This window comes from Rhinatrema bivittatum, chromosome 3 (genome assembly GCF_901001135.1).
Source record: "Rhinatrema bivittatum chromosome 3, aRhiBiv1.1, whole genome shotgun sequence".
Classification (NCBI taxonomy): domain Eukaryota; kingdom Metazoa; phylum Chordata; class Amphibia; order Gymnophiona; family Rhinatrematidae; genus Rhinatrema; species Rhinatrema bivittatum.
In genome coordinates, this window is record NC_042617.1 from 280857556 (window position 1) to 280869878 (window position 12323).

The following is a 12323-nucleotide window of genomic DNA, read 5'->3' on the forward strand; positions in this document are numbered from 1 at the left end:
CAAGGATTAATAAACTGAAATTGCACAGTTAACAAAAAAAAAGCAAAATATGGAGACTTCTTTGAGCAGGAGAGTGGTCTGGGCCAGAACATCAAAACACCAGAGCAGAGAACTATGATCCCAGAAAGGACACCATATTGGAAATGGACATGGGGGCTGCAGGACCCACAGGAAAACACTCCAGAGATAGGGGCTGCCCTTAAACTGCCTCCATGACCTGGTGCTAACTTGGCAACATGGGAGCTAACCTTTCCAGTGCTGCCGGAAGGCGCTTCCTTACAACACTGAGACGATGAGGAAGGACAGAGTTAATGGCACAGTCGATAGTGGAGGTAAGAAAGAATAGGTGATCCTGAAAACTGCAGCGCACTTTAGTAGGAGGAGGAGCCTGGTCCTCTTATCTCACAGCAGCTCGTAACTCGGCAAACCCGAAGTGAAATCCTGAGAAAGCCAAGGTTGTCTCGAAATATCCGTTCTGTGCCAGATGGGCACGGACTTTCACAGAGGTAACCACTTCGCTGCCCCCAGCCATACTTAACATGGACCCATATACCCTGCGAGCCAGCACCACGTGGCACGCCCCGCAGTAACAAACACGGAGGGAAGCTACCACTGCACAGCACGGTAACGGAGCTTTGATAAAATGGGACCCTATGGGCCGTGTGGCTGTACGACCCAGCTGTTGATTCCTGCTTGTCTGCGTTAGGAACAGGTTTCCGAGGATGATCAGCGAAGAAGCACCTGGACTCAATCAGAGATCCTAGCAATGGGAGCCACCTAAAGCAAAAGGAACTTCCAGTTGAAACAAAAAAAAATCTTGGTACAGATTTAAAAAAAAAAAAAAAAAGAGAAAATCTGCCCTGTTCTTTCTTGGGAGCAATTATATTTTGTTGTTGATACTATTTTAATGATAGAATGCTCAGAACCTAAAAAGAGTTAAAAGGCAAACAGAGGGGGGCATTTCTTTCAAAGCTTGATGAGTATGGGACAGAAGAGAGAGAGAGAGAAGCAAAATGAAGGCTGTAAGGAGCTCCTTTCTTTCACAGAGGATGGGTTCTTTCCTGGGGGAAACGTTGCAGCAGGGGTTTCTGGCAGGAAAGAGGATAGGAGAGATTTTAGAGGTAGGAAGAGAAGGTGAGAGATGGGTGATTCCCGGATGGCAGCAGTACTAAGCGGTCAGACCCCCCCCCCCCCCCCCCTGGCTTTACTGGCCTGTAATGCATCAAATGTTTCAACAGTACAGAGCCGGGTGCCCTGCAGGGGTGTGCACACGTGTGCTGCCTCTAGGTCCCCCCCCCCCCAAAACACATTCACTAGTAAACTATTGCTATTATTAAATATTCCCAGCTATTTTTTCCTTTTTTCTTTAATTAAAAAATAAAACAGGGAAAAAAGGTGTCTTTTTTTTTTTTTTTTTTTGGCTTACAGTCCATGGTGGGGAGTTTGTTCCTCGTTTGGTGCATCCGTGAAAGCAAATTTCTCAATTCTTGCCCCTCCTGTTGCAAAAAAAAAAAAAACGATTTTCTTCCCGTGCGCCGACATACAAAATGAGGACACGAGGAAAAGGTGGTGGTGGTGGTGGTGGGGGCAAGCGTGCGCCTCCCCCGCTGCACCACGCGAGGATCCTGGGCTCTCTGAGTGATAACCCCCCACCTGTGCTGGGAGGGCTAGTGCAGAGGGGACCATGGCCCACACCCCCCCCTCAGTCAGCGATCGGCCGGTTCTGTTCCCTGATAGAACTCTGCCCAGCGACTCTCATAGAACTTCCTCAGGGAGAGCCCGGCCTTGCCCACCTCCGAGTCGTCTTCGTTGAAGGTCTGACAGTTGTCAAACACCAGCAGAGCATCTGCAGCAAACTCCTCGCAGCTGAAGTACCTGGAGAGACCAGAGACAGAGCAGATCAGCACTCCCCTCATCCTCAGAAAGGGGCTGCCCTAGGCAGCACTGGATTAGCACTCTCATCCTGACGGCACCCTGACCCTAAATCAGGTTAGGAGCTCATCCTCTGGATGTCTCCCCCAGGTTTGCTGGCTACCTGGGATGTCACTGTGCAGATGGGGAAGGGGCACTGTTGAGTAGAAGTGAGAGGGTGATTTCTGATATCTCATTGTGCGCTTTTTGTTTATGGCTGCGTTAAATCTTTCATTACCGACACAAATGAGAATAAAACTCCATGTTCTCAAACTAACTTTCCTTTCAAAGCATCTTGGAAAATTGGTGCTAAACCCGTGTGAGAGTGCAGCCTGGGATCTGCATCTTGGCATTTCCAGCAGTAGGTGCCATCTCCCACCTCTTCCAGTGAAAGACATGCTATCAACTATCACTTAAACTCTGCATGGGAGAAGAAGGGCTCTGGCAAAGCACCACTGCTCGCCTCCTCAGAAGACATTAATCATTCCCCTCTTTTCCAGAGTCCAATGCATTGTGATTACCTACTTGTCCCTCTTGCCATGTCCTACTACCCAAGCCAGCCTCACTTCTAGTCCCTGCCCTTAACTTTGCTACTAATGCAAGAGACAAGCCTGCCTCTTACCCTCCAGTCAGCAGCTTCTCCCGCATGGTAGAGAGGTCCATGGGATTCTTGATGATCTTCCTGTATCCAGGGACCAGCCTGGGATTAACAGGCTCCAAGAAGGGCCAGGCATCCTCATGGGACTCCATCTCCATCAGAATAATCCTAGGAAAGGGACATTCCCAACATAAGCACTCTTAGCTCACTGCTCCCGTCTGCAGTTGCACCATGCAAGCTTCCGCCTCCACGCCCCCCCTGCTCCATGAGCCTAGGCTCAGAATGGAACTCAGGTCTCCAAGCTCAGCAGAACAACCGGACCTTCAGGTCAGGCTCAATGCACGCGCCCAACCAGAGCAATCCTACACGGCAGTTCTGCGCAACGCACTGCAGTCCACCTGATTCAGTGAAGAGCATGCTGTCAGCACCCGAGGAGCAAAGCCCGGAGATCCGAGCACACAAAGCACAGGGGAGGTCTGAACCTTCTCATTTTTGAAAGGCTCCATGCACAAACGTTTTCTTTTGTGCAACTTTTTATAAAGTGAGTTCAAATCTGTGTGCTACAAGCCAGTATAATGCAAATAATATTGGGATTTCGTGTGTGTGCTCACTCACATAGCTTACAAGAAGCAGTGGGCTGCACTGAGGATGGGGAGAGCCTGTCACAGAGCAAGCCAACAGCACCTAACAGGAAGCATTTGACATGGAGCCCGTGTATGATGCCGGGGATGGCAGGGAGCATAGGGATTAGTACCAGGGTGGGAGAGGGAGGGGGGAAGGCGAGGGTCACACCGCAAAATATAGGGCACATGCTCACTCGCAGGAGGTGAGGTCAACGTTGTGGTTTCTCATGGATATTCGCCGTCGCTTCAAGGGAGAAAGTCCTTCACTTGAGTAATGAGACACCACTGCCATGCCGCCATTCTCTCGCCGCCGCGTGCCCAGCGCCTTCTTTGGGCCATCACCCTCCAGGAAACTGAATATTCTCCCGCTCTTCCGCTTCTTCTGACGCTGTGGGGTCAGCGAGTGAAAATAATCCTCATCTGCTTGCTGGCAAGAGAAAAGCAGAAGGCATTCTAGGAGGCATTTTTCTTTCCTACCTGCTGTCTGCACCTCCCCAGCTCTCCCGTTACTTACTCTGGAGACACAGATGGGGCAGAACCAGTCTCCCTCGGGGACCTCGGTGATCCTGGGTCGGTGGCAATAGGTGTGGCAACCGCGGTCGCAGCAGTCACACAGCAGCAGATACTCGTCGTCATCTCCCTTCCGGCACACCAGACAAATCTAAAATGGCAAAAAACCAGGAGCTGGTGAGCCCAGGCCTGAAAAGATAACCATCGGCTCCTTTTCAGACCGATTCTGGGAACATACTCTGTCAGGAGTCATGCCTATTTATTCATCATCAAAACGTAACCCCCTACTGACGTTAAGGTAATAGCAGAAAGATCCATTTCTACAGCTGGAAAGCTGTTGTAGCTTTACTTTGCAGGAGTTACATTATGGGTCCTGCTGCACCATCAGCTGGTGCTTATGCATGGTGGGTGACGGTGGTGGTGGTGGGAGGGCGCAAGACACAAACATTGCAACCAGTAGAATAGGATTAATGTTTTTAAATGTTATCACAAAAATGGGCAAGTCACTTTACCCTCCATTGCCTCAGGTACAAACCTAGACTGAGAGCCCTCTGGGGACAGGGAAATACCTACAGTACCTGAATGTAATCCACTTTGAAGCTCTGAAAAAAGTGTGAAAAGCAGAATATAGAAATCTAAATAAATAAAAGCCAAAAATCTAAAGCCTGCTTCATAGATGGGGGCCTATGAAAATAACAAGAAAAAGCTTCAATCAACTGAGAAGGGAACACGCACGATGTGACAACTGTTGCACCCAGTAGCGCAGCTATGAGGAAACCTTTGGACCCCAGCTTTGGTCTGGGTTTCTGGGCAGAAACAAGTATCTTGCTTCCACACATCATCACCTCCTCCCTCTGCTCTGACTAAAGGGCTTGCACAGGGTTGGATTTAACCCTGGGTGCACACATTTCGCACCTGCTGAAATCTTCCCTCAGGGCGGTCACCCCCACCCCCCGACAGCTGCAGCAACCGGAGAAACTGAGTGCGGGAGCCTCCTGCAGCCACCCCACATTGACAGGCCCTGCAGCGCCCCACCCTCTCCTCTCACCCAGGCTTCCTGTTACCATGGAAACACATGCAAGAACTGGGCCATATGCTGTGTGACAGCTGCAGGAGGCCCTGTGCTGAATTTCTTCAGTTGGTGCTATGGGGCCAGTGTCACCATGGCGGTAGGCCTGGATACTGGCGAGGGAGCATCGGTGACACTTCAGCATCTATAAAAATTTGGCATCAGAGGCAGTTGCCTATGCCTAAATTCATGCATGCTGTCTTAATATTTAAACTGCTTAGATTGCAGATCAAAATACAATCATGGTTTTCTTTTGCTCTTTTAATCAAACACTTTTATTGCCCAGGGAGAATGTGTTCACAGCTCAGGAAGAGTTATCTCCTATATCGTCATCATTCATTTACTACATTTCTTATCTGCCTATTCAAACAAGTGCTCCAGGCAAGTTACAAAATACAAACCAAAACAGCTTACAACACAAAATACATAACAAAGCATATAAAATAGCATCAGTATGAACTGCTACAAAACAGAATTAAAAAACTCAACTGAAACGCCTGGAAACATGAAAATGTTTGAACAAGTTTCCCAATTTTTGAAAAACCGGCCTCTATGCGAGAGCATCTTGTAGAAGATTACTTTACAGAAACATAGCAATGCAACAAAAAGGAAAATTGGTTCTTACCTGCTAATTTTCATTCGTGTAGTACCACAGATCAGTCCAGATTCCTGGGTTTTGCCTCCTTGCCAGATGGAGACAGAGAAAGTTTTACTGTCACTGCTACTTAACCTAGTGTGCCACCTGCATTCCCCTCTGTATTGACCTGTACCCAAGCCAAGATGATAACCACACTAAAAAACTTGCAAACTCCCCCAAGGAACCAGAGAATGGGGATGCCATAGCCAACTGGAAACTCCATCCCAGAAACTACCGCAAATAAACAGCATGGAGAACTACTAACACCCCTGCATTATATACAAACCATATGAACGAGCAGTCAACTCTCCCACCATCAATGAGCAGGTCTCTGGACCGATTTGTGGTACTACAGGAACGAAAATTGGCAGGTAAGAACCAATCTTTCTTTCCCTATATGTACCCAGATCAGTCCAGACTCCTGGGATGTCCCTAAGCTCCCCTACAATGGGTGAGACCTGCTCGCAGAATACTCTCACCAAAGGCCATGGGAACCGGAACCCCAACATCCCAGTGATAGTGTCCGGCAAAAGTGTGCAGTGACTTCCAAGTAGCCTTTCTACAAATCTGCGGAGACACCTGCTGAGCCTTGGCCCAATAGGTCGCCTGAAAATGTTCCAAGTGAACCTTCAAACTCTCAGGCACTGCCGACCCTCTGATATATAGGTTGAACCAATCGCCTCCTTAAGGCAATGCACAATTTTTAGCCATAGAAGCCTGACATCCCTTTTTTGCATCATTCCACATAAAAAAGAGGTGATTTGATCTATGAAACTCCTTAGTAACCTTCAGATACCTCAATAATGAAAGCCTCACAAACAAGAGCCTAAATTCTCTTGCATGAGGTGTGGAGGGTCCAACACTGTTGAGGCTGGAAGGTCCACAGTCTGACTAAAATGGACCGCCAAAATCACCTTGACCTTGAAATCTGCAGAAACGGGACTCAACACAACAAAGGCTGGAGCTTCGAAAGCCTCCTGGCCGAACAGATAACCAACAGAAACAAGCCACCTTCAGAGTTAAGTCTGCCAAGGTTAACCTGCTCAACACTGGAAATCTGCAGAAGCCAAAATGCCACGAGCATCCCAAACAGCCCTGACACAAGCATAGAGGAAGCGCGGGCTGGACTGCCCTCAGATGGAAAGCCACCGAAGATAGCAAAGTGCTTAGAATTGCTAGTCTCTGGTGTCTAGCTGTTGTGAACTGCGGCTCTAGGCAGCTTCCTGCACGAACACCAGCGCCACCCAGGTGCACACACGCACCTGGGACGACACATGCAAACGAGCTCAAGTCTTAGGTTGTGGATGTACACGCATATATACTCATGCAAATATGTGCCCAAGTCTAGGTTATGGCCAGATGTGCACAAGTGCCAGCATAAATACACGCACAAGTCTAGGTCATGGTTGTACGCGCATATGTACTTGCGTAACTATGCGCTCCAAAAAATATTCCGCAGATTTACGCTCACAATTTCACGTGCCTGTGTGCGCCCACCTCCGGAAACTGCCACGCGATTGCTGGCTCAATTTCCACCATAGTTTAAAAGGAGAGATGAGATGAGGAAGAGAAATTTGCCCCCTGCCAGCCCATGGTGGCTGAGCGAGGAACCTTCTGCAAGGAACTAACTTTCTCTTCCAGGGAAAAACTAGAAGCACTGAACCTGCCCCGCAGACCCTGCCTCCCTGCTTCCACTGGGCGTGAATAGTATGGCTGTGGATCAACTGAGGACCAGAAGCTGGTTCGAGAGTGCCCCTCTCGTGCTGCTTTCATTGCTAAGAAAAGGCTTTGGCACAATGGAGAAATTACTTACCTAATAATTTTGTTTTCCTTAGTGGAGACAGATGGACTCAGGACCAATGGGTTATGCTCCCCTGCCAGCAGATGGAGACGGAGTCAGGTTTCAAAGCTGACGTCATCCTACATATACCCCTGCAGTGACCTCAGCCCTCCAGTATTATCTTCAAAAGCCACTGTGGACATACTAGTGTAAAAAAAAAACTTGATTAAAATATGATTAAAAATGGATAACCGTAACTGTACTTAACCAATCATAAACACTGAATCCCAGTAAGAATATACCCTGATCTAGGGACTGGATGAAGGCTTACCTGTAATGTCTTAGATTCGATATCCACTCCTTGGGCGAATCCTTGGCACAGTTTTTGGGCAGCCGAGGGCGGGATGCTGAGTCCATTTGTTTACACTAAGGAAAGTGAAATTATCAGGTAAGCAATTTCTCCTAGAGTGTAACCAGATAGACTCAGGACCAATGGGATGCACAAAAGTTACTCCCAATCGGGGAGGGAGGCTGCCCACCGTCCAGTTAACACTGCCCTTGCAAAGGCTTGTCCTCCTGGGCCTGAATGTCCAGGCAATAGAACCTGGAGTGGGTGTACAAGGAGGACCACGTCACCCCTCGGCAGATATCGGCAGGAGACAGCAGTCTAACTTCTACCCATGAAACCACCTAAGCCCTAGTAGAATGAGCTTTAACCTGAGACGGTGATGGCTTTCCTGCCTCCACATAGGCTCCCTGCAGCAGTCAAATAAGCTAACAGAATGATAGGAATTATTAGGAAGGGAATGGTTAATAAAACGGAAAATGTCATAATGCCTCTGTATCGCTCTATGGTGAGACCACACCTTGAATACTGTGTACAATTCTGGTTGCCGCATGTCAAAAAAAGATAATAGTTGCGATGGAGAAGGTACAGAGAAGGGTGACCAAAATGATAAAGGAGATGGAACAGCTCCCCTATGAGGAAAGGCTGAAGAGGTTAGGGCTGTTCAGCTTTGAGAAGAGATTTATTTATTTATAAGCTTTTATAAACCGATGCTCATGAAAAATCATATCGCGTCGGTTTACATATAACTACAGTTGGAAGTACAATAAACAGGGTTTATTGTACTTCCTGTTAACCCAATTAACAGCAAAAATGATAACCGTGTTAAATAATGTTGTGAGGTGTAAAGAGTCTGATGACGTGCTTCAGTTCTTCAGGGAAACACTTGGCTGAAGAGCCAAGTCTTAAGCTTTTTCTTGAATGTCTTTTGGCAAGTTTCTTGGCGCAGGTCAGGTGGTAGAGCATTCCATTGTGTGGGCTCTGCTGTGGAGAGGGTGCGTTTTCTGAGTGAGGTCTTGGCGGGGGGTGCATAGAGTGAGCCTTTGTATGCTGATCTTATAGGTCTGGCGGATGTGAGAAGTCAAAGAGGGAAGCTTAAATCAAGTGGGGTTTGCATGTGGATAGACTTGTGGATCAGCATTAGAGCTTTGTGAATGATTCTGAATTTGACAGGGAGCCAGTGTAAATTTTTTAGAACGGGAGAAATATGTTCACCTCTTTTGGTATTCGTCAGAATCCTTGAAGTAGAGTTCTGTAGCATCTGTAAGGGTTTTGTGGTGGAAGCCGGAAGGCCGAGTAGGAGAGAATTGCAGTAGTCAATTTTAGAGAATATGATGGCTTGAAGAACCGAGCAGAAGTCATGTGTGTGCAGGAGGGGTTTAAGCTTTTTTAGAATTTGCAGTTTGTAGAAACCTTCCTTTGTTGTATTGTTGATAAATGTTTTTAGATTCAGACTGTTGTCGAGAGTGACTCCGAGGTCTCTCACATGGGTGATGGAGGTCGAATGAGGAGCAAGTAGGTTGCTGAGAGCCAGATTATTATCGTTCTGCGAGATGAGCAAGAGTTCAGTTTTAGAAGTGTTAAGAACTAAGTTGAGGCTGGATAATAGGCGGTTGATGGAATGTAGACAACTGTTCCAGAAGTCGAGGGTTTTTGACAGAGGTTTGGTAACTGGAATAAGAGTCTGGATGTCGTCCATGTAGATAAAGTGAATTACTTTTAGATTTGAGAGAAGTTGGCAGAGGGGGAGGAGATAGATGTTGAAAAGTGTAGGGGAAAGCGATGACCCTTGTGGGATTCCAAGTGTTGAACTAATAGGATGAGATTCCTTGTTGTTTATTCTGACCTTGAATTTCCTATTGCAGAGGAAGGACTTAAACCAGTTGAGGACAGTTCTTGAGATGCCGATGTCAGAAAGACTTTTTATTAGGATGGAGTGATTCACGGTGTCGAATGCCGCTGAGATATCGAGTAGGGCCAAAAGGAATGTTGTTTTTTTATCTAGGCCTAAGAGAATGTTATCAGTGAGTGAGATTAGAAGGGATTCAGTGTTCAGTGATTTACGGAAACCAAACTGAGCTGGGGTGAGGATTTTGTGTTCCTCAAGGTATTCAGAAAGCTGTTTGTTGACAATTTTCTCCAAGAGTTTGGCGATGAACGGGAGGTTGGCTATGGGTCGAAAGTTTGCCGGGTCGGTTGGATTCAGGTTAGGTTTCTTTAGCAGTGGTTTAATGGAGGCAAGTTTGAGAGAATCTGGAACTGAGCCTTGAGATAGAGAGCAGATGATAATTTCAGTGAGTGGCTTAGCAATTGTATTAGGAATGTTGAGCAGTAGTTTTGAAGGGATGGAATCAGTTGGATGATAGGCAGGTTTCATCTTTTTAGTATATTTTCTATTTCGAGGGAAGAAGTGTGTTCGAATGAATTGAAGTTTGCTTTCTGGGTGAAGGTAGAGGAATGAGAAGGAGGTAGTTGTGTCTTTGAGGCGGCGAGCGGGGCTAGAAGGTTTAAGATTTTTTTCTGAAAGAAGATAGCCAGTTCTGAAGATTTGGATTGGGCTAGGTCATCTGGGATGGTGGGGGAGGCTGGCTGCATAAGATCCTTGACATAAGAGAACAAGGCCTTGGCGTCGAAGAAGAAGTGGTGGATTTTGCGAGCATAGAAGTCTCTTTGTCCGGAGGATTGTATTTCTGTAGTTGTGCATAGCTGATTTGTAGGCTGATGAGGTGGCTGTGGAGAGATTCTTGCGCCATTGGTGTACTTTATGTCGTAGTTCTAGTTTGAGGTTCTTTAATTCTGGTGTGAACCATGGGTTTTTGTTCTTTTTCCATCTGAGGGCATAGATAATCTGCCACCTTGTTGGTAATGCTAAACCAGGAGGCGAGGGCTGAGTTTGCGTCAGTAAAGTTGATGTTCGCAAGTTCAGTGTTGAGGAGGGAACTGAGGTCTTCCGAAGAGCAGGATTTTTTTAAATTGGCTGAGGGGGGATATGTTAGAGGTCTTTAAAATCATGCAAGGTCTTGAACAAGTAGATGTGAATCGGTTATTTACACTTTTGGATAATAGAAGGACTAGGGGGCACTCCATGAAGTTAGCAAGTAGCACATTTAAGACTAATCGGAGAAAAATCTTTTTCATTCAACGCACAATTAAGCTCTGAAATTTGTTGCCAGAGAATATGGTTAGTGCAGTTAGTGTAGCTAGGTTTAAAAAAGGTTTGGATAAGTTTTTGGAGGAGAAGTCCATTAACTGCTATTAATCAAATAGCAGTTAATGACTTAGGGAATGGCCTCTGTTATTTCTGGCATCAGGAGCATGGGCTTTCTTAGTGTTTGGGTAATTGCCAGGTTCTTGTGGCCTGGTTTGGCCTCTGTTGGAAACAGGATGCTGGGCTTGATGGACCCTTGGTCTGACCCAGCATAGCAATTTCTTATGTTCTTATGTTCTCCTTAATCCAGCGAGCTATGGTAGCCCGTGAAGCTGGTTCACCGTGCTTCCTTCCATCTTGAAGGACAAACAGGCGGTCCGTCAAAAAAATCTGTCAGTTTTTTTTTTTAAACATTACCTTTAACTGCTTTGTCTTTCTTACAACTTTAAGGTCCCAGGCAAGCAAGAAATAAAGGGGGATATGTCCCTGAACAACAGGCTTGCATCAGCAGGGCTGCCAGCGGATTCCAGGATGCTGCTTTGTGAAGGGGGAGGGATCTGGACCACCAGAAGTGCAACAATGGATCGCTAGACCAAGTACCAAAAGGGTCACCAACCCCCTGCTTGTCTGCCTTAAACCAGGGGGGATGGCCCCACCAGGATCTAACAACCCCCTGGGTGAATTAGGAAAATCTTCTTCTCCATTTTTTCCTTTTATTTATTTATTTTTCCTCAGGCTGCAGGTTTTACACCATCTACCATCTGTTGGAGACAGAGAAATACTGAAGGACAGCAGGTGGCACAGCAGGTTAAGTAACAGTGTCAGTAAAACTTTCTCTGTCTCCATCTGCTGGCAGGGAGGCAAAACCCAGGAGTCTGGACTGATCTGGTTATGTACAGGGAATGCTTGAATATGTAATCTTGGTATGCTTTAACACCTTCAAACATAGTGAAGCAAACAAAGCACACTGAGAAGGCCTTAGATGCCAATTAGGACAATATCAAGTAAACCGTTCCTTCAAATAACCAGGGCCTTAAAAAACAAACATAAAACCTTAAATTTGATTCCACATAAAACAGGAAACCAGTGCAATCTGGATAAGATCAGCATGATACTTCAAGCATGCTAGCACCAGTAACGACACAAGCAGCAGGATTCTGAATGTATAACTTTAGGCAGAACCCCAACTAATGATGCATTGCAATAATCCAGTCCTCTCAGAATGTAATCAAGTACTATCTTAATCAGATCCCTTTCACATAAAGTGAATGGAATCGAAGGCATCAAAGGTGGAAAAAAGTCATATATACAATGTTGCACTAATATGAGCCTGCATAGTCCAACCACTAACAATCCAATAACAGCCCCAGACTCCCCACCTGGAGTTTCACCAGCAGCTGTACATCGGTCAACAACCAGACATCCAATGTTAGTTGGAGTCACAGCCCACAGTAATTTGGTTTTCACCAGGTTCAATTTCAAATAATGCCTACCCATCCAAGCTCTGATACATATCACACAAGATGATAATAATGCCAAAGATTTTCTGCACAAGAGTTCCCCAGCAGAATACACAATTGAATATTATCCGCATAGAAAGAATATTTGATGTTAAAAATCAGACAAATAGGTTGACAATTTTGGTTTACGTTGGTCAATTCTTGTTGTTAGTTCTCCATACCAGTATGGACATGATGGTAT

The 12323-nt window shown here is 46.3% G+C and overlaps 1 protein-coding gene across 4 annotated transcripts in view; it reads right to left on the reverse strand.

Annotated features, from left to right (window-relative positions):
- Positions 1 to 1259: 1259 nt before the first annotated feature.
- BAZ2A (bromodomain adjacent to zinc finger domain 2A) overlaps positions 1260 to 12323 on the reverse strand; it is a 248264-nt gene continuing 237200 nt past the window's right edge. For all 4 annotated transcript variants that reach the window (XM_029594826.1, XM_029594828.1, XM_029594825.1 and 1 more), the window contains exons 26-29: positions 3647 to 3793; positions 3327 to 3559; positions 2534 to 2677; positions 1260 to 1875 (exon numbers count right to left, since the gene is read on the reverse strand). In XM_029594826.1, the coding sequence (XP_029450686.1) occupies positions 1707 to 1875; positions 2534 to 2677; positions 3327 to 3559; positions 3647 to 3793 (693 nt within the window). In that variant the 3' untranslated portion in view covers positions 1260 to 1706. The remainder of the gene's footprint in view (positions 1876 to 2533; positions 2678 to 3326; positions 3560 to 3646; positions 3794 to 12323) is intronic.